Below are 22534 nucleotides of genomic sequence, written 5' to 3' on the forward strand. Positions count from 1 at the left end.
AGGCCATAAAAAATGGGAAGTTTTGACAGCTTTATATGCTGAATACTTTTAGGAATATGTAAAAAAAACTTGCAGTAATAATATCTTTTAAAAGAACCAAGAATTGAATAAAATGACCGGCCTGCAAATAGGAGGTTTCTCTCTCCCCTCCCCTATATGTTTTGTATTTCTGACTCACCAGATTTCCCCCCCCCTCGCATATTAGATACCCTTGACTATTCCCAACTCTAATTTTATCTCCCATATTTTTCTTTATTTCTTTTAACTACATATTATATAAGGAAATTAATAAAAACCATTTACAAATAAAAAACTGCAGTTAACTCAGATATACCAGGCTAGTTGGGTATATTTTGTCTGCCTTTGCAACAAAAATAAAACAGACATAATTTATATTTTCAGAATGGCATATCACAATGATTTTTATGAAAAATATTTTACATCACAATTATTTTTCATTTCATTTTCTATTTACCTGCAGTGAGGTCACTCTGTACCTTTCCTGGTTTGTAGAAGCTTACTTTAACTTTCCCATCACTCAGATACATGAGGAGGCCACCTGAAGTCTGGTGTAATTTACTTGACAGCAAGAGCCCTTCATTGTTCCAGGTCCGAAACTGAAAGCTGATAGAAATTTCATCTTGCCCTGATATACCTGGCAATGCTAGATAGCTGTTGGGATTCAAAAATGTGACAGGAACAATTGGAGGCTCTGAACAGGAAAAAGATATATTGCCCTGGAAAAAAACAAAATAAGAAAACCATTAGCTATATGCAGAAATAAATTTATCAAAAGTAATTTGTTTAATGGAAAATCAACCATTACATATAATGTTTGCATTACAAATAACATTTCCAAAAAAATGAATGTAATCAGTTACAGCAAGTCATCTAATATTTCTTATTTTCTTAATAAATATTCTTCTAAGCAAACCCACTGTAAATAGGACAGATTTCATCAAGTTGAAGAACACAAGGACTCCAAGGGTACATCTACACTGATACTTATTTTTGGGCTGATCCAGTGTGCTGGATGCCAGATTGGCCCCAAAAATTGTCCCCAGAGAGACGCCGTTAACTTCTGCAGAGGCAGTAAGAAGTCATTACTGCCCAGTGGTGCCAAAATAGTTCAGCACCACTGGGAAGCCACCCTAACTGTCCACTCCTCACCCCTATTTTATTGTGATGTCTCATGGGCCATGTAGTCCCCTTCCTAGTACTATTGTGGCAGACGAAGAGGAAAACTTGGGTTTCCCACCGTTTCAGCCAGAATTGGAGCCCTTGCACCTGCAGGATGTTTGCCCTCCAGAAGTCAGCCAAACAAGCCTTGGGCAGAATTCTCCCCCGTTCTCTCGTAAGGATAATTATAATCGAGATAGAGGCGCTAGGGAGGCGAATTGCCGAAGCGCCAGAATCGCTGCCAGACAATTAGCTGATTAAGCCTGTTTCCCTTGGGAAATCTCAAGGAGTCATGCATCTGGACACAGTATGGGTTTCACTTCTTGTTCCCCAGGGAAAGTGTTCCTTGGCAGGAAAACAAGATCCTATATAGGTGTTTACCCGCAAGGAGATCCTTGCGGAGTCAATTCGTCAGCTTCAGGAGTGAGATCGTGTGTGGACTACGTTACTCCAGTTCCTTGTTTCCAGGACCTTGCCACGGACCTTGTTCTAGTTCCAAGCCTGCCTTGTTCCCCGGACCTCGCCACGGACCTCGCCATGGACCCTGTTCTTGCTTATTGCTTCTTGTTGCCTCGTATCAAGCCTTGTTTTGCCAAGAATCTAGTTTGTTTCCAGCCTTGTTGTCAAGTTCTATGGACTAAAGGACCTTGTCATTTCCCCACACTTTGCAAGGCAAAGTGTGTGTTTCGGTTATTGGATTATAACTTTGGACTCTAATATCTCATATTGGACATTGATTTCCTGGACTATATTTGACCTTTCCTGAAAGGTCTACTTCTGAACTATATTCTTCACTTGTTTTTATTGACTTTATATATTCCTTTAATAAAGATATTAGATAGATTCTGGTCTCTGTGCATGGTTATTGGTGCTCTGCAGCCTGGGTCGTGACATTTATTGAGATCTTTTGCTGTAATACACAATCTTTCTGATCCTTATTGCTTGGCCTAACATCAGCCAGAACGATGGGGCACTGAGGGAGGTGGAGGAGAGAGGAGGAAATCATAGAATCATAGAATAGTAGAGTTGGAAGAGACCTCATGGGCCATCCAGTCCAACCCCCTGCCAAGAAGCAGGAAATCATACTAGGACACCATTGTCCTGGCTGAGGTCAGGACAAGTTGTAGGGAACTGATGGATTCCTGTGTGTTGCTGGAGACTGCCACAACCCAGGGGATGAGGGAGGATATGGGATAGCAGCAGGGACAGTTGCAGGTGGTTCCATTTGGGAACTGGCCCACTGACCCAGGGGCTTTGCCTTGTGTTACCATTGATCAACCCCAGGGCTGATCCTCATCTACAGTAACCTAAGTGGTCAGTGTAGCTGGAGCCAAAGTATAAGTACAACTGGAATGTATTTTGCACACACCCCAAAATTGAGAGTTTCACATAGGAAGTGATTCATAAAAGACTGGATGTGAATGAATAGACTGAGACTTAATCCAGACAAGAGGAAGGTGGAAAAACCAACCTGAGACTGTGATAATAACCTGTTATCTCTTAATTTGAGTAGTGTAATGTGCTGTATGTTCCCTTAATAAGTGCCCTGAAGCTGCCCTGGTGTCAGGTGTGTATTTTAGAGACTGTTCTGACTAGAAGTAATATTACTGCTCCTACTTCTAATATGGTAGTAACAATAGAAGAAGAGGAGAAGAAAGGAAGGAGGACAATAAGAAATCCTCAAAGGCATATCATAAATACAAATTAATATCCTATATACTGATATCTAGCAGACCATCCTAATATTTTAAAAAATCTATTTAAATAAATTATAGACATTGATAGAAAACATAAAGTATCACCAGGAAAATGTTTTAAAATTCTTCCATAAGGGCACACATACCTTGATGAATGTTAAACTGATTGATCCATGGTGAAAACCAATCAGAATGATAACACGTTAGGGCTTTTTTTTTCTTTTTTCAGAAGAATGAAATTTGAATACATCTATTAATTCCTCCTTTGACATATTTTAGACAGGTGCATAGCAACACTGAATTTATTAATTCAGTGATGAAATACAACCTGGCACATCTGCATTCCAGATATTTAATAATGAGAGTAATATGCTCAAATAAATTATATTACTATGAATACTGCTGAAGTAATTTGGATTGTTGTGACATTTTACATTACTGAAACAGATTGTATATATGAATGATGCAGAGTTTTACTGTTAAAAAATAATTCATGGACCACTTTACATATGGCCCAGGTGCTGAGGTGACCACCTTGACCCTTTGGAAGCAAGTGAAGTGTTATTGCTAGACTGAAACTCGCATTATTCCAACAAGAATAACCACAACGCAAGTAACACTGAACAGTAACAGCCCTTTCAAACTACACAGTTGTAGTAATTTAATTCTACCCTAATTGTCATGGTTCCATCCTATTAAATCTTGGATTTGTGGTTTGGTGAGGCATTTAGAGTTCTCAGCTAAAGAGCATTGTAACTCCAAAACCCAGGGTTCCATTGGATACAGGTAGTTAAAGTGGTATCAAAGTGATGTAATTGTACGATAGGAAAGGGCCCTACAAACAAAACCAATATTGCCAAACTGGCAAGCACCATTCACACAGGATGCATCTACACTGTTAAATTAATGCAGTTGGACACCACTTTAACTGCTATGGTTCAATGCTTTCTAATCATGGAAGTTGTAGTTTTACAAGATCGCTAGCCTTCTCTGCCAGAGTGCTGGTGCCTTACCCATTTACAGCTCCCAGGATTCCACAGCATTGAGCCATGGCAACTAAAGTGGTGTTAATTGTATTCATTTGACAGTGTAGATGAACCCGCAGCCAGCAATGATTTGAGCAGCTTTTAAAAAATAAACAGCAACTCCAGGGTGTTCGATTCAGATTTTGGGATATTTAACCCTCCCCTACCCACTACAGTTTGGATCACTTGCCTCTACTAGTTGCACTGGAGGAAAAGCTTAGGACAGTTTTTGCTCTTAGTGAAACAATCTGCAACCCACAGTAAAAACGTAAAGTATGGTTAAATCTTTCTAGTTCCTCTGCCAGGGCCCCTTTCCTTGACTGCTCTTCACAGTCCCTTGTGCCACTGTTAATTTTAGAAATTGTTTCTTACTTGTTTTACTCTTACCCCCTGTGTATGTACTTCAATTTATTACCTAGACTTCATGTAAAACATTTAGTTTTCTGATTAATTGGGACAGCTGGCTGGCCTGTCACAATCTGCAAATCTCCAGCAGAAAGGGGAGCTATAATTTAAATGTCCCAAAACCAGCTTTAGAAAACAACTTTTCCCCCATAAATCCCACTCAATCCATGTAAAAATGAATATTATAAAGTGGCTAAAGGCAGCATGAGCTTGGAAGAAATAAGACCTGGTGACAATTGGGCCATGGCAATGCTGAGTGTTATCCAGCATTGCCCTGCCTTTTTGAGGTGGCATGAAATTAATGGATCACCATAAATCAAGATGTGCTTTGAAGGCATGAGCACACACACAGGAACTGTGAAATTTTAATAGTGAGCCTCCTAAGCTTTCCTCTTTTAGCTGCAAGAAGGTAATAAGTGAATGTTGGGGTTTTATGGGCAGAATATATATTTGCAGGGGATATATAGAAGTAGGATTCTTCACACAACGAGTCAAAAACATAAACAGCCGTTTTGCATCCATCTCTCTCTCTTCAATCAATCATTTTATTTATATCCTGCTTTTTCACATGGCAGTTTACAGTTAAAAAGAAGTGCAAATAAAACTGCGTAGAAATAAAACCATACTAAAAGTCAGGGTTTAAATAAATAATTTTAAACTCTCTGTAAAATTAAAAGCATTTGAAACATTAAAAGCATAAGATAAAAGTAGTGCAACACATTACGCTCTTTGCATGTAAATCTATCAGTCTCCAAATGCGAGCTAGAATGGAAAGGCTTTCATCTGTTGAGTTATAAAGACAGCAAGGAAGGAGGCAGCCTACAATCCTTGGAAAGGTAGTGCCAGAGTCTGAGGCCCAGTCTACATTGACCATTTAATGCTGCTTCAAACTGGCATTGAAGGTGGGTTCACCATGTGCAATGTTAACATAGGAAATCCTAGCACCAATGTGAGGCCTGGATTGTGAGGACATAGAACACAGAGCACTTTAAAGGCTTTATTTCACATGCTTTTGTGGTAGTTTGTTGCAGCTTGAAACTGCATTAAATGGTCAGTGCAGATGGGACTTGGGAGTAGCCATGGAAAAGGTCTTCTCCTGTGTTCCCTGTGAAAAGACCTTATCTCATTTTCCCTCTGAAATGTGCTGACAAGAAGGTGCAGAGTCAAAAGAAGCACCTTCCTTGAAAATCTTAGAATTTCGGGAGGTTCATGTTGGAAGATATGGACTTTCTAAGAACTTTATACAGCTTTATAGGTCATAATCAGCACTTTTAATTTTGATTGGGAAAAGACTGACTGCCTCAGATGTCCTAACAGTTGTTATTCTGTGTATCTAATGTTATTCTGTGTGGAATTGGTTTGGGGGGGAGCAGAAGTGCTCTCCACCTAATCCACTCTCCCCTGCAGTTTCTCTTCACACAGAGTCAATAATGTCAGCTTCTGTAATGTGACTTATGGCTCAATCTATAAACCAATCATATCAGAATTTTAACAAATTGAAGTTCATGGGACACAGTTGCCTTGACATTATTCTCAAGATAAGAAGGAAATTTCCTATTTTGTTTTCCCCTTTGCAATAATCAGAATCCCCTAAAAAGCCTCTGAACAATAAGATAGCGTCTTTCCATTTTCCTTAGCAGGTTCCCAAATCCCATTGTACATTGTTAATGACCACAGAACTCTTCAGAGGATACAGGAGAGTTTTTGGGTGGACAGAGGGAATATCCTTCCCTTCAAATCACTAACTTTAGCATATATTAGTCCTTCAAAACATATGTTGGGATCACAGCTTTAAAGGACTATTAATTACAGTATGTTTATTTACACAAAATATATATAATACTGAAAAGTGCCCCACATTTATATATAAAAATATATTTCTTACCATAATGTTGATTTGTGGTTTCTGTCTCTTGACCAAATCAATAATGTTCACACCATTGTAATAAAGGTTTTCAAAACATCCATGAAAGTTTTTCCATGGTATTAACCCTGACTTTCCAGGCACTGGAATCCCTCCAAAGCTGAGCTTAGAAAGAGAAGAAAAATCAATAACGATATTAACTAATTTTCTGACAATCTGTTTCCAATTTTGATGACAATAATATTAGCAATGGCATAACAGCAGCATTTTCAATTGGTCAAATTGGAATTAATCTAGTTTTAAAAAAATATCAATTGCACTTAAAATATAGGTTGAAATGAAGAGCACAGAAAGAGCACTTTAAGTTAGAAGCCAAGGGATTTCTTTATTGCTTTGTTTTCAGGAAGTGATAGTTTGGTTCAATCATTTGAACAAAAAAGAAAAAAAATTATGCGGTACATATATACAGTAGGACAATATAGTTCTGCTAATGCTTTTTTCAGTTATAGCCTCATTTATATGTTTGAGATGCAAATTGAATCAACACAAAACTGGAAAATGCAGCTATTCCTAAAAAAAAACACAATTAATTTTCCTGCCCCCCACACAGCTGGGGGGGGGGGATGTGCTTTGCCACCTCTACCAAAGAAGAAACCAAAAGAAAATAGCTCCGGCCAGAGCTATTTTCTGGATGTGGAGATGCAGGTGATAGCAGCGCTCCTGGAGTTCATTCTGAGCAGCAACTTCACCCACCTTCCACCCCATTAACAATATAGGGTGTTATTGGCTGAGGGTGGCTGGGATGGAGGGGGTGTACTGCTGCTTCAGAAGTCATTTTGATATCATTTTTAGCAGTGGCATTGTGCAATATTGACAACCCTTAGCAACCAAATACCTCAGAAGTGGCAAGGTCATCCGGGGGACAGATGGGAGTCCCAGGGATCAGGTGTTCTCCATTCCAGTGCTTCAGAACTTTGGAAGATGCTAAAGGAGAAGGTGGCCCAGGACCTGTGGGAGAATTCTCGTGGCCCCTGGGCCGCCTCCTCCCCTTATGAATAATCTGGACAACCAAGATGGCAGGGCCACCAGGATGAAAGTCCTGCTGCTCAATGCCAGGTTAGTTAATGAAAAAACAATGGCCATTCAAGATCTGGCTTACATTACTGAGACCTGGTTGGATGAAGGGGGGTGGGGTGAATTACATCCAACTTTGTCCATCAGGTTTCAATGTGCAACAGTAGGCAAAACCTGGGGGCAAGGAGGAGTAATTGCAATAGTCTATTGAGATTCCATCCACCTGACCAGATGTCTTGTACCACAGTTGTCCACATTCAAATGTGTCTATCTAAGGGTAAGTGGCCAGGAGAAAACAGGAATTCTGCTGGTGTACCATCCACCCCGCTGCTCAACAGTCTCCCTGCCTGAGTTAGCCAGGGTGGTCTTGGGCCTGGTGTTAGAGTCCCAATGGCTAATAGTGATGGGACTTCAACATTCATGCCAAAACCACCTAGTCAGGAGCGGCTCAGGACTTTATGGTCACTGTGGGAACCATGGGTCTGTCCCAAATGGTATCTGGCCCCACCCATAGCAAAGGGCACACATTAGAACCTGGTCATCTGTTTGGGGTAGGATGATGGTGACAGTATCGTGGAGGAACTGTTCGTTGTTCCCTTGTCATGGACCAATCATACCTGGTCAGGTTTAGACTCACTGGGGCTCTAAACCTCTGCAGGGGGAGAGGATCAAATGTGAAGGTCTGCCCCAGAAAGCACATAGCTCCTGATGGATTTCTGACAGATTCTTGATGGCTCTTGGGGATTTTCTTGCCACTTCGTTAGGTGATTCTGTCGAAGCTCTGACAGACCTTTATATCATTGAGGTGGCCAGGGCAATTGACACAATCACTCCTGAATGTTTCCTTTCACAAAGCAGAGTCAAATCAGCTCCATGGTACAACAAGGAGCTAGCAGTGATGAAGCAAGTGAAATGGAAACTAGAACACCGTTGGCGTAAAAGTTGCATCAAGTCTGACCGAGCAAGGTCTACAACTCATTTAAAACCTATTCCATGGCAATGAAGGTGGCAGAGAAATAGTTTATTGTCACCAGCACTGCAACCACAAAGAACCACCCAAGAGAGCTGTTTCGAGTGGTCAGGGGATTTTTAAACCCTGCTCCACCGAGGGGTGTGTGTGTGTGACTAATCAGCAGTTTGTTGTAAAGAGTTTGTTAGGTTCTTTGCAGTTTGCAGATACAGGTACTCCGATCCACTCTGACTTAGACACCAGTGTTAATGCAGTCTCTGTCAATGTGAATGACACATCTGTTTGGCCTTGTTTAATTTATTCTTTTCAGCTTGTTCAGCCCGAGGAGGTGGTTGAGATCTTGGGAGAAATTAGGCCAACCATTTTTTTCTTTGCACCCTTGCCCATCCTGGCTTATAAAATTAGCCAAGGGGGACTGGCGGAGTGGATGAAAATGAATGTCTCCTTGACCCAAGGCATAATGCCAATTAGATTCAGGAGGCAGTAGTAAGACCTCTGTCAAAGGAACCAGCATTGGATCCCACTCAACTGAACAACTACAGGCCAGTATCAAATTTCCCCTTTCTGGGCAAGGGGTGGTGGCCTCACAACTCCTGACATTGATTTTCTGGATCCATTTCAGTCTGGTTTCAGGCCTGGCTATGGAACTGATATGGCATTGGTCACCTTAGTGGATGATCTAGACAGGGAGAGTGTGTCTCTGCTGGTTCTCCTGGACCTCTCAGTGGCTTTTGATACCATCCAGCATGGTATCCTTCTGGGCCCCCTCTCCAGAATGGGGCTTGGGGGCACTGTTTTGCAGTCGCTCCAGTCCTTTTTGCAAGGGCAGACTCAGATGGTGGAGCTGAGGGTAGTCTGTGGGGTCCCTCAGGGTTCAATTCTGTTCCCCGTGCTGTTTAACATTTATTTGAAACTGATGGGAGATATCATCCAGAGTTTTGGAGTTTTGTGTCAAATTTATGCTGACAATACCCAACTCTATTACTCCTTTCCACCAAATGCCAAGGATGCGGATCTGGTCCTGAACTGATGCTTGTCATCAGTAATGGACTGGATGAGGGTCAACAAGCTGGAGCTAAATCCAGACAAGACAAAGGTACTCCTAGTCAGTCATAAGGTGGATCAGGGTATGGGATTTCAACCTGTGCTTGATGGGGTTGCATTCCCCCTGAAGACACAGGTTTACAGTCTAAGGGTGATTGTGGACTCATTGCTGACTCTGGAACCCTAGGTGTCAGAGGTGGCCAGGAGTGTCTTCGTACAGTTAAAACTTGTGCACCAACTGCGCCCGAATCATGAGACTCCAGACTTGTCCATGTTAGTCCACACCTTAGTCACATCCTGACTGGACTACTGCAATGCTCTCTACATGGGACTGCCTTTGAGGATAGTTCAAAAGCTGAAATTAGTGCAGAGAACGGTGGCTAGGTTGCTAACTGAAGTTCCATATTATGAGAGGACGACTCCCATGCTGCGACAGCTCCACTGGTTGCCAGTCCGCTTCTGGGCTAAATACAAAGTGCTGGTCATTACCTATAAACCCTAAATGGTTCACGTCCAGGCTATTTGTCTAATCTCATCTCCCTATACAGATCATCCTGTGCACTGCAGTCAGCAGAGGAGGCCCTCCTCTCAGTCCCACACCTGTCACAAGTTCAGTTGATGGGATCGAAAGAGGGCGCCTTGTCCATGATTGCTCCCTGTCTCTGGAACTCCTTCCCTAAAGATATAACATTTTCCCCCATCCTCTTCTCCTTTAAGAAACTTCTGAAAATACACTTATGCACTTTAGCATATTGGGAGGAGGAGTACTAGAACACTTTAACCCATTGAAATGCTGACTAACCCACTTGTATTTTATGGTAGCTATGATACATCTTAAATGAACATCAGTGTTAGCCATTTTAAGTATATTTTAATGTAATTGTATCTTAATTGCTTTTAGGGTATATCCTGTAATGTTTTACTCATGTTTTAATTTACTATGTCTTCTTGGATTATTTTTTGATTATTTTCATCTCAATGCTTAATTTGTTGTTGTAAGTTTACTCTTGTTACTGTGCATTATCTTGTATTATTTTGATGTGTTTGTACTCATTTGAGGCATTGAATATTTGCCTTTTCGTTTTGTGCCTGTAAATCCTTTGAGGGGAGAGGGTGGTCTAGAAATAAATGTTATTATTATTATTATTATTATTATTATTATTATTATTATTATTATTATTATTATTTGGTTGCCTTTGGAACCAGGTAGGAATCTCTCCCCCCCATGTTCTAGGAGGGGTTTTCTCTTACCCTATATTTTAAAAAAGGGTAAATTGGGAAGGTGCGGTTTTAAATAGAACACATGTGGAAAATAGCAAGGGATTTACATTTTGGTGTACACCTAAGGCACCACCTAGTGTGTAGGTCAGGAATGGAAACCTTCACCTGTGGTTTAAATAACCAAGGTGAGGGTGAGCAAAAATGGCCTAGGAACGAGGAGAGTCTGGCCTCAAATCTATGTGTTAGAATTCTCTATTACATTTCCCTTAGTGGTTGCCCTAAATTATTTTGGCTAGGGACCCGGGTGTTTCACCCAAATTAGCAGAGGAGTAGGTCCGGGATGTCCACTGCCTTGGCTTTATCCACACCAAGTTTATGCAACCCTTTAGAATTATCTGCAAGTTATAAAGTTTAATTTGATTACATTAATAAAAATTGCCCATTGTTTAACCCATATTTGTTTTGTGATCTCGTTATTTTTGGGTGTAGATGGCAAACAGCTCATCTCTCATTCCGTCACTTTCCTCGTGTAGGAATCAATGTGTCTTCATGCAACTGAGGACTCTGTTTTTTGTTGTTTCTAATCATCTGTATGACATCTATACACGGAGAAGCTCTTTTGCACTGACATATTGTGCTCCATGTGAGGAATACAATGGAACCAGAGATGGAAGGGTGTGTTAATTCAACATGCTTCCCAAACAGATAATTTGGAATCAAATGAAGTTTATTATCAGGGAAGTGTGCATAAGATTACAATCTTAAAATGAATATACATAATTTAATTCCATAATTTTCAAGTTTGCCTCAATCCTAACCTATTTTCACATATTAAAAAAGTAATAAGATACCAGTCTTTCATGTGATTTTCATTGCAACTGCTTACCTGGCAACCAACTGAAATCAAACAACTCAAGCACACATTTCATAAATATATTTACCATTCCCTATTTTGTCTAAGTTATTCAGTGAAACTCTGTTTACTGCAGTACATGAACTATGTTGCATTCAAAGACTTTACACAAAATGATGCATCAGACTTCCCATGTTTGCATTAATTTATGCATTTCAAGCATGTTCGTGTGAGCCATTGAACTGAAATCAGGGATGACGGAATTCAGAATAAGGAAGGATCTTAGCACAATTAAGGGCTAACCTATCCTTTAATACAGTGGTTCCCAACCCTTGTGCCTCCAGATATTTTGGACTTTAACTCCCAGAAATCTCGGCCAGTTTACCAGCTGTTAGGAACTGTAGGAGCTGAAGTCCAAAACACCTGGAGGCCCAAAGGTTGGGAACCACTGCATTAATACATGTGGGAATAGTACATGTGGCAGACAGACTTCCACATGTACTAAAGTGCAAGAGCAGGAGGCGGCAACAGTGCCCTCCATATATTGTGGATGACGAGCATGCTAATCCCTGGCTGTTGACATTCTGAATAATAATCTAAAATTACCTGGAAGATATCTATTGCCTATTCTTGATCAAGAATTGACAAGGTGTATATTCACATTTTATTTTTCAGTGGCATAATGTTTTGGATACACTATACATTTTCCTGCCTGCTCTATCTCCAGTCTTTTCATCTGGCTTTTCCTCCTGCGTGGTGTAATGAGCACCATTGGTTGTATGCCAGTAGGTGGTTAATGGATATGGATGTACTGACTGGCGAATGGAGCTATTTTGTCACTGATGCAACTATATACACTCACTGAACTCTTGAGCACAAATTAGTGTAGCCATCAATCTAAAGATTAATTTTCTGCTACTTTCTTCACACCCTAAATCTTGTTTGGCATTGGTATGTTACACAAGTCTCAGTGGGTCTCCTAAAAACTGTAAACATGACCATTATGCAAATAATGTTGGCTGATTTATACCAAAGTCAAGGGCTTGCACACCAGTAAGCCAGGAATTAATAAAATTATGCAGGGAAATTGATACAAGCTTCAACAAGTCCCAAGGATGCTACAACACTCTCCTAAATGGCTCATGGTCTCCTTCAATTGAATAATTGCATTTACATAACAAAGATAATAAATCTAATAAATGAAAGAGAATTTTCACACCTCGTAATCAAGGTCCAAATAATTGAATTCTCCCTTTGCATGAAAATGGTGAGTGTGTTTATCAACTGTAAAGTTCACTTGATTATTGAAATGTTCAATGAGGACTGAATGCCAATGCTGATCATCCAAAAGGCTACCCAGAGTGATATTAATCTGGGCATCAGTAGAATATATTTTAGCATCACCTTCAAAGGGAGAGAAACAAACTGTTAGGTTTGTTGCAAAAAACACACACACACACACACACACACACACACAATGTAGACAGTTACTTATATGGTTGGTTTTAGCTTTTTTTATATAAAGTAAACTGTTAAGTAGATGTGCAAGATGAATTTGCACTTGGTACCTATGTTGATGAGTAAAGAAAGCTTTCCATTAGCTAGTGCCAATGTGATGTGATCTCCATTCTGTCCTTCTCTGTGAAGCAGAATTCCATCTCTCTGGATAGTTTTGAACTTCAGAGAAATTACATCTTTTAGTGCCGTCGTGGATTTGGGGTTAAATCTGTAAAGCAGGAAACTCTTTCCATCAAAATCTGCCACCTCAGACCCTGGGGGAAAAAAACACAAATAAGCACTCTCTTAAACAAATTACCAACAGAGGAAAAGGTTTGCTTTTTTGTTTCATAATAACAAATTTTTATTTTTACATCTCATTAGCTTATGTCCCAGGCAGTAGTTGTTTGTGGATCAAGCAGAGGACACCTCACGCCATAATTGGTGCTGGGAATATTCTTTTTCTCAGTCCATGAGTGACCTATTCCCATTGTACTTCGGAGTTTTGGTGAATTTTTTTTTGGATCACCAAGCCTATAGTGATTTTTTTTGTATCACCAAGCCCACAGCCCACAACTACAATGGGAATAAACTGAGCTCACTTAGCAATGCTATTTGGTTCCTAGAGGCACGCCTCTAAAGAGCAGACATCAGAGGAAGAATTCTTTCTCTGGTCTTCTCCTGAAGTGTTCATGGAAGCATTTTACATGACAGGAGCTCTTAGACAAACTCTGGAAAATTGAGATTGCTAGAGAGAAGACCAGACAACAAGAACCTTGAAGTAATGGGACTGGAAAATCTCAGCAGAAAAGGAGAAACAGGGTAAATATAAGAAAGATCATTCTTCAGAGAACAAATTAACATGCTTTCTATTTGTCCCCACCACCACCACCACTACTACTACTACTACTATTGTTACTACTACTATTACTATTGTGTGTGTCATCTGCTGATGTATAACAACCCCGTGAATTTAGTGAGGTTTTCTTAGGCAATGATTGTGCACAAGTGGCTTTGCCATTTACTTCCTATAAAAATATTCTACAGCACCTGGTGTTCGTTTGCCATCCAAGTACTAGCCAGGGTTGACTCTGCTTATCATGACTGATGGCGAAATGCATATTGTGCATATTCCAAATTCCTCCTTTTCTAACCAGATTGCCTTGGGTGAGATTTCATGTGAATATGAAGAGGGGCATGGATGGAGCATATCCCTTATCTAAGCAGGCTTTTCACACTGTTTAGACAATTTCCAGTCTAATTGCCACTATAATAGCATCTTACATTTAAGGTAATGCAGTTGAGATGCTGAACTGTTGTATGGAGCTTTTAATTATGGCTACGGCCATATTTTATTGTCTCTATTTAATTGAGGTTGCATTTATTAATTTTATATGTTGATTTTTATCTATTGTGTTCTGAGTGATATATTGTTGCATTGTATTGTACATGTTATGGCACTATTGTGTGTCATTGTGTAAGCTGCCCTGAGTCCCTATGGGAGATGGAGTAAAAATAAAGGATGATGATGATGATGATGATGATTCATTCTCTCCATATGCTTTTGCAAACCTAGCCTGCTTGTAGGATTTAGTTGAAAGAATGTTTCAGTTTCCCCATCACATACCATGATCGTTATATGTCATTCAAACTTGCTTTTCTCATATTGTTTTCATAGTTTGCATGGAATAATACTTGACAAAGAGGGGTAAGTTGTTTTAGTAGCTGAAGGGGGATATAAGGAATAGTAATTCAATGTAAGACTGACCCTTGCTAACATATGGGATAGGACTCTGCTGTGTTTCTGAAAGTCATGCTCTCCAAGTCAAATGTGTACATTTCACATAAATGAAAATCCCTTTTGGCTAGGAGTCCACTGTTTTCCCATCTAATCCCTTAGAAGGTCAAATATAGTCACCAAAATGATGATGATGATGATGATGATGATGATAATAATAAATATAATCTAAAATTTATTTTAAAAAGACTTGTCTTGGGAATCTAAAAAGCAACAGATAATACTGAAGTGAAGCACACTGTGTATTCACTCTGCATAAGTAAAAAAAGACAAAGAATTTAATAGTTCTTGAAAGATACATTTCTAAAATAAATGAAGATGGAGCTGACAGCCAATAATATATAAAGTCATTCTTTGGCGCATGGAGTGTCTTTTTCCAAGCCAACGGAAAGAAGCTCAGTTATATTATTTAATATAAATATGGGATGGATCACCTAATAAATTCCCCTGTGTAAGTCCTACTGAAATAATTCCATACTTTCTGTCTGATAGTGTTTGAAAAGATACTTACTTATCTACAGGACTTTCAGCTATTCCTTAATATCAAGCAGTCTTCTCAGTATAAGGACTGCCTGTATGATGCACTGGTTTGGGTGTTGATCTACACCCCTGGAGATCTGGGTTCAAATTCTTGTTTGCCCATGGAAACCCAGTGGGTGGCCCTGGAGGAGTTACACACACTCATTCTTGGAGAAGAGCAACAAAGAAAATTCAAACTCAGGTTGTTGCTTTGTTGGTTTTGTTTTTTCCAGTTCTTCATTCTCCATAAAATGAATGAGACTCCAATTCTATGCTCACTTGCCTGAGATCACCCTCCCATTCACGTTATTTCTAAATAATTATGTATAGGGCTAATACAAAGAGGACACTGCAATTATCTGCAACCAACACTCGAAACAGTGTTTTCCTCTAGGAATATTAGGCCACTAAAAACTAGGGCATCAACTGAGTAACAAATTACATGTTCAATCTATTTTAAATAATTTGTCTCCTATCCTTGACACAGGGCGGCTGATAAATAAAAATCAATTAACAAATTCATTAGCACTTTTAGTTGCTCTTAATCCCTATCCTATTTCTGATCTCCCTCTTCTGGTCATCTCTGTATTAACTTGTAGACTCTGAAAATTAGCCTTAATGGATTTCCTCTTTTCTGACCTTGAAGATAAAACACACATAACTAAATGGTACTTTATTATACATATTTGTGCCATTCACTTTTATTACATTTTATATTGCTTTTCAAGATACAGAGAGTGAACAAATGAAATGTTCTTAATGGTCATTTGGACCTGTGCTCCACATACAAAAAATGTGTTTTATTTTAAAAAGAAGAGGCACTGTCATGTATTACGGTGTTGGGGAATAATTTTGTAGTATCTTTCTCCTCTTCATTTTGATTATCCCAGACATTTGTTGCACTGCTAATAGTACAATATTCAAAAAGCAATGGCCTAGAACAGGAATAGGAAAGTATGAAATCTTGAAGAATTGCCATCAGTCAGTGTCAACAACATTAAACTAGGCTGGACCCATATTTTGACTCAATAGAAGGCAGCTTTTTAGTTTTGTATGTTCTAGTGATGCTCCTAGTGCTAGAAATGCCCAGGTTTTATGCCTGCACATTGCCACAAATGCCAGCTTGATAATCATGTCAGCAACAACAAAATGTCTTAGAATGTCAGGGGCTACACAGGTTGTTATAAACTGAACATCAGGGTCAACACTGCTACAAACTGAACTCCCCTTTTATTAAAGTCAACATGTGATAAGGTTGTTGGATACATTGACGAGAAACACTGTGCTTCTTGGTTCAAATTTTTGTGCACCTATTTTTTTCCTAAAGTGTTTAGATAATCCATGAGATCAAATGTTCTCTGGAAATGCAGTGGAAGGGGACAACAAGAACTTCAGCCGATGCCATGCTTTCCAGACCACCATCGCCTGAGCCTGGTTCTCAGGGAGGGAAGGAGGATAAGTAGGAGAGAGTGGAGAGAGAGAGAGAAGGAGGAGAAGCCCTTTTCTATTAACACCTAGCAATCAATGAAGAACAGATCTACTAGAGTACCACCAGAAGTTTACAAGAAAGTGGGGCATTCCTGGCATTACATGGGACAAGCAACACCTGTGCTCCTGTGTGAAATTGAAGCTAATCAGTTTCAAATTACTGTGCTGCTATACACTGAAACAAGATGACACTTTTGGAAACTGACATAATGGGGATTTTGTTTTGAAAAATCTTTTTTTCCCAACATAAATGATGCATGTGTACTCAATTTCACTAAAATTAATACTCGAACTACAATATTCTAGTTTCCTACATGAATCAAGGGCTATGAATATAAAATATGGGGAAATTTAATATCCAAAACCCATGTGAAAAATCTTTAGATCTGTAATTTTCAAATTAATATTTCAAGCTGGATCCAATTTTCAGTTTTGAACACATCCGTACATTTCAGCTAAAAAAGAATACATTACTTACTGTAAGTGCAGCCATAAGCCTCAATTCGCATGCCAATCCGGCCATTTTGATTCCAATCCAATGGCACAAACCGCAAAAATCTTGCTTTGATGGAATGTTGGAGTTTATAATATACCACATTGTCTGCATTGGTGTTGCCTGAAAAAGCCTGAAAAGAACAATATAGTTTTTGCTATAAGACTTTTCTTCCTGTGTCTTATCCACTCTTCAACTTTCCGATCTGCTCAAATAACTCCATGCCAGGATCCAATTGGGGATATTAACCGATCTAGGAAGAAGCAGTGCCCTCCCCCATCTCATCCCTACCCCCAGTGCTTTCACTGAGATGAGTGAAAGCATATTTTTGAGAGCAAATTTTATGGTTGCTTACAGAGCTGGGACTAGGAAAACAAAAAAAATGCCTTGCTGTACTGTGTAGGGAATACCTCCTTTTGGACCTACTAAGATAACATTTTACTTAACATGAGCTACCCCAGTTGGATCATGTCCATGGTATTCATATCCATTATTATTGTAACACACTCTTTGTGGAGTGTCTTAGAAACTTCACGTGGTCCAAAGAGCTGCAGCCAGGCTGCTAACTGGGGCTGGCTACAGGGGGAGGACAAGCCCCCTGTTGCAGCAGCTCCACTAGCTGTCAGTCTGTTTCCAGGCACAATTAAAAGTGATGGTTATGACCTTTAAAGCCCTAGATAGCTCAGGTCCAGGCCATTTGGCTGACTGCATCCTCTTGTACAAACCTGCCTGGGACCTGAGATCCTCAGAACAGGCCTTTCCCTCAGTGCCACCTCCATTTCAAGCTTGGTTGGTGGAAATGAGAGACCAGGTTTTCTTTCTCTGTGGCTACCTCTCAACTCTGAAACTCCCTGACCAGGGAAGCCAGAATGGCCCCTCCCTGATATTTAGCAGCAGGCTAAAACCTTTTTTTCTGACAGGCTTTTAAAGAAGAAGGTTTTTGAAGACCTTGTCAGAGGCTGCTGAGGTTTTTATGGATTTAACTGAATTTAAAAAAATACCAATGATGTTTATATACTGTTTTAATATTTGTATATTTGTATATTTGTATTTTTAAAATTGTGTTGTAATGCTTTTAATATTAGTCACAATGAGTCTCCTTATGGAGAAAAAAACTGGGATATAAATGCAAATAGTAATAATAATAATAATAATAATAATAATAATAATAATAATAATAATAATACAGTAGAGTCTCACTTATCCAAGACTCGCTTATCCAACATTCTGGATTATCCAAGGCATTTTTATAGTCAATGTTTTCAATACATCGTGATATTTTGGTGCTAAATTTGTAATTACAGTAATTACTACATAGCATTAATGCGTATTGAACTACTTTTTCTGTCAAATTTGTTGTATAACATGATGTTTTGGTGCTTAATGTGTAAAATCATAACCTAATTTGATGTGTAATAGGCTTTTCCTTAATCCCTCCTTATTATCCAACATATTCGCTTATCCAACATTCTGCCAGCCCGTTTATGTTGGATAAGTGAGACTCTACTGTAATAATAATAATAATTCCAGCCCATCTAATTGAGTACATACTACTTGCTGATATAGGCTGATTTAGATTATCATAGAATCCTTTATTTATTTCATGGTTGCAGCACCCTTTTATCTCCTGCTACTACTCCCCATGCTGGCATAACTATTCAAGTGTAGTACAATTGAAGCTGGATAGGATGAAATAAATAAAAAGTCCTTCTTTTCCAGGAAGATTATTCACACATATAGTTGAAATTAAATGTCAACTTTGAAAACCATGTGGAATATCTACTTGTTTGATAACATATCTAAGAAAAATTACTGCTCATTCATCTTACTGCTCATTCATCAAGCAATATATCTTTCAGCATTAAATACATTTGGCAAAGTATTTGTCAATTGTGTGCATGTTTACAGCTTTATTAGACAATTATTAAAAAAATTAAACACTGAGAGAGATATCTGATGATGGGGGCAATGCTGAAAATAACAATAATAATTTTGACATTAGTTGGTTTTATTTTTTATATGACTTTGAGATAAGAGATCTGATCCACTTCTACAAGAACAATGGAAAGACACGAATATAAAAAGATAAGAAAGATATAAAAATTCATGTATACAGTTCAATATGTGACAAATATGATGGTTTGGTTTGAATGAAATTGAATGAAAGGTATATGGTTGGGATCTATATAGCCTGGAGATGCCATCCTAACCAATGAAGCCTGGAAAACTACAAAATAAAAGAATTCATGAACTGTAATTAAAGGCTGCTGAACTGCTGACATTAATCATTTGTCTCTGGTAATAAATATCAGCAGTTCAGTAGCTTCTTCTTAACTGATGTTGGATTTCCTTCTTAACATAAGGAACCTCTGTGTTGACTTAACTTAAAAGAGTCATTGTATCGGGTAATGGTGGAAAACAACATGTTTACATTGCTGGACAATGATTCTTTTAAGTTTAAGTTAAGTCAACACAGAGGTTCCTAACATTAAGAAGAAAATCCAGCATCAGTTAAGAAGAGTTAAAATCTGTCTGGAATTGATGGGAGTCAGGATGTTTAAACTGGAAAACATCTGTAATCCATTTACAACTTTTTAGAACAATATCAGCAGAAATATTGCTATATAAGAGACACTTTACTATTCCAAAATTGTGGCAGATCAGAGGAGTCTGGCCCACCTGCCATCTTCTCCAAGGGGTGTATTCGTAGAAAGGCAGATTTCCTGGGAACGCAATCTGACCTACTTTGGGTCTCTTTTCCAGGAGAAGGAAGAAGAGATGGTATTGTATGCATGATGATGAGTGAATGTTCATATGTGCGTGAATTTTGAGTAAAATGTAATATCTCCTTTGTTTGTCTACTCAGTGTAGCTATAATGTGTCTGTGTCTACTTCGTTTCTCTGTACTGCTCTGTGGTATACTCTGTCTCAATGTGAACAAAATAAAATAATCTTATTAATGCTTTTTAAAGTTTTTAAAGTATTTATGACACCTCAGCCATATTCTGAGTATAAGATATACTAAACTATCACCTGCCAACCTAGCATCTGGAAAACATGCCAATGTGAGTAGATCAATAGGTACCGCTCCGGCGGGATGGTAACGGCGCTCCATGCAGTCATGCCGGCCACATGATCTTGGAGGTATCTACGGACAATGCCGGCTCTTCGGCTTAGAAATGGAGATGAGCACCAACCCCCAGAGTCAGACATGACTGGACTTAACATCAGGGGAAACCTTTACCTTTTTAAACTATCACCAGAAATATCCAATTCTAAAGTGCTCTGCAAATTATAAAGAAAAGAAGAATTCTTTTTCTCAGGAAAAGAAAACTTCTACAAAATGGAAGGAGGATTTTTAGCAGAACAACAGAATGGATGAGATAAGCAAAATTTCTTAGTGGGCTTCAGCATATGCTTTTCTTTTTTTAACAGCACACATTCATCACTGTATGCTTCAGAAGAGAAGAGGGAATATTTTAGTGAGATTCCATATACACCTTTGTGTCGTCAGCCAACATAATTCATTACTTAGACATGGTCAATAAGCTGGAGTCAGGCATGCTTGTATCTAAGAAGCTGTTAATTTTGCTAGCATATTGTCCCAATCAGTTTAGACATACCATTTCACACAGTACAGTGGTCAAGGATCAGATGGACAGCCTATATCCGATGGTTAATGCCATTTTTCTTCATGACATTTTTCATCTATGATCTCATGACAGCACTATCTCATCAACTTCAGTCCCTGGCTCAGTCCATCATTTTCCAGGTGATGGATGCATTATTGACTAAAGGTACTTAAGAAATGTGATCTTTATAAATTCAACTCTAAAGTGACAGATCATTCACTTTTTGAAGTCATGCATGCACCTGAACAATCTCTTATGCTGTGCTGCTGTTCTCAGCAGTATAAATGTTTGGCCTGTGCAACCAATAAAAGCAATGTTTCAATATTCATTATGAAATTAGGGGATGGAGGAGGGAAATAGTTTCTAAAGTGTTTCCAAAATTGGATGGGGTCTGTATCATAACTATATTGAGTTAACTACTTTTTAACTTTTAGTTAAGTAATTAATTGTGCCAATGAAGATATTTCAGTGGAGTGTGGCCATGGGGAGTGCAGTTGTTCCATCCATTGCCAATCCATTCATGAGTAACTTGGAATTTAAATTTATTTTGAATCATACACAAAATCCCCTTTTCAACCACATAGTAAAGTAATACCATTCACCCTTGCATCAAATTCACAGGCAATATCAATCCCAATAATGTACCATATTTGGATGCAGGCATGTAGCCAGGGGGAGGGGGGGCTCGAGGGGCTTTCAGCCCCGAAATTCTCAGGGTGGTCTGCAAGAAGGCCTTACATTCAGTTAGTTAGCAGTCAGGTTTTAGAAATCCAGTGAATTGGAGTTTGGTTTTGGAAATCAGTTTTAGGAGTTGGTTTTGGAGAAGGGAACTGTGTCTTAAAAGGCAGTGTCTTTGAGGGAATATAGTTAGAAGGGCTTTAAGAAAGGAAAGGCTAAAGACTATATGGTAATTGTAATTGCCTAAGGAATTACTGTTTAAATCCTGGGAGAATTGGATTTAAAAGTAAATTGTCTTGTTTATGTTTCCTTGGCAAAGGAACAGAGCCACACAGAAACCAGTTTATAATTAACATCTTCTTAAGAGAAAAACCATAAGCCTTTATTGTAACCACTAAGCATCTGCACTGTATAATATTACTGAAACCATTACGCTTATTTACCTCACGAGTTACAAATAAACAAACAGTTATCGTTTCTCCTCTCTCCAATTGTCACGTCTCTCTCTCAAAGTCCCAATATACAAGGAAAAGAAGCTCCTGAATACATAAATGGTGGTAGCAGAAATAGTAATCCCTGCATTTTTGACCAGTTGAAAAAAATCCTCCCTCCTGTATGTTGTTTTAAAACTCCCCATCCTCCATGTAGGGCTACAGGGAAACCCAATGTGGGCTCAAGGCTGCCTATCTGCGCTCTAAATGAAACCAAAAGTAGCCGTGGTCGACAGCCATGTGGTCTGTTGCAGCTGGAAAAAATGGCCACGGCATCTGTGACATTACGGCTGGCCAAAAGAGCCAAACCAGCCAGAGACTGTTTTAAAAAACGGATTTGTGCATAGCCCTAGTAAGCATTCTATCAACAAATTCCCTTTTCTCTAATATATAAATATTTTTTAATATTCTTTCTATCCTTATCCGTAACAGTACATCAAATGGGACACTTGTTATTGTAGAGAAAATTCTACAAAAGTTCAATTCAAAATAAAAGAAACACTGGTTTCCCATCATCTGCTATCGTCTTGTCAAGCTTAGACTTCAGTTTATTGGCTTTAATCTAATCTATCACTGCATTCTGATACAGATCAACTCCTTCACAGC

General features: G+C 39.0%; 1 protein-coding gene across 5 annotated transcripts in view; it reads right to left on the reverse strand.

The window, feature by feature from the left end:
* The window catches only part of cntnap4 (contactin associated protein family member 4), a 338818-nt gene that overhangs the window by 126757 nt on the left and 189527 nt on the right, over positions 1–22534 (reverse strand). For 4 of the 5 annotated variants that reach the window (XM_008103192.3, XM_008103191.3, XM_008103193.2 and 1 more), the window contains exons 4-8: positions 17113–17260; positions 12901–13104; positions 12552–12736; positions 6192–6335; positions 476–737 (exon numbers count right to left, since the gene is read on the reverse strand). In XM_008103192.3, coding sequence (XP_008101399.1) covers positions 476–737; positions 6192–6335; positions 12552–12736; positions 12901–13104; positions 17113–17260 — 943 coding nt within the window. Of the gene's footprint in view, positions 1–475; positions 738–6191; positions 6336–12551; positions 12737–12900; positions 13105–17112; positions 17261–22534 lie in introns of those variants that run through there. The other variant, XM_062972095.1, reaches the window with a different exon arrangement.

Source organism: Anolis carolinensis, chromosome 2 (genome assembly GCF_035594765.1).
Source record: "Anolis carolinensis isolate JA03-04 chromosome 2, rAnoCar3.1.pri, whole genome shotgun sequence".
Taxonomy (NCBI): domain Eukaryota; kingdom Metazoa; phylum Chordata; class Lepidosauria; order Squamata; family Dactyloidae; genus Anolis; species Anolis carolinensis.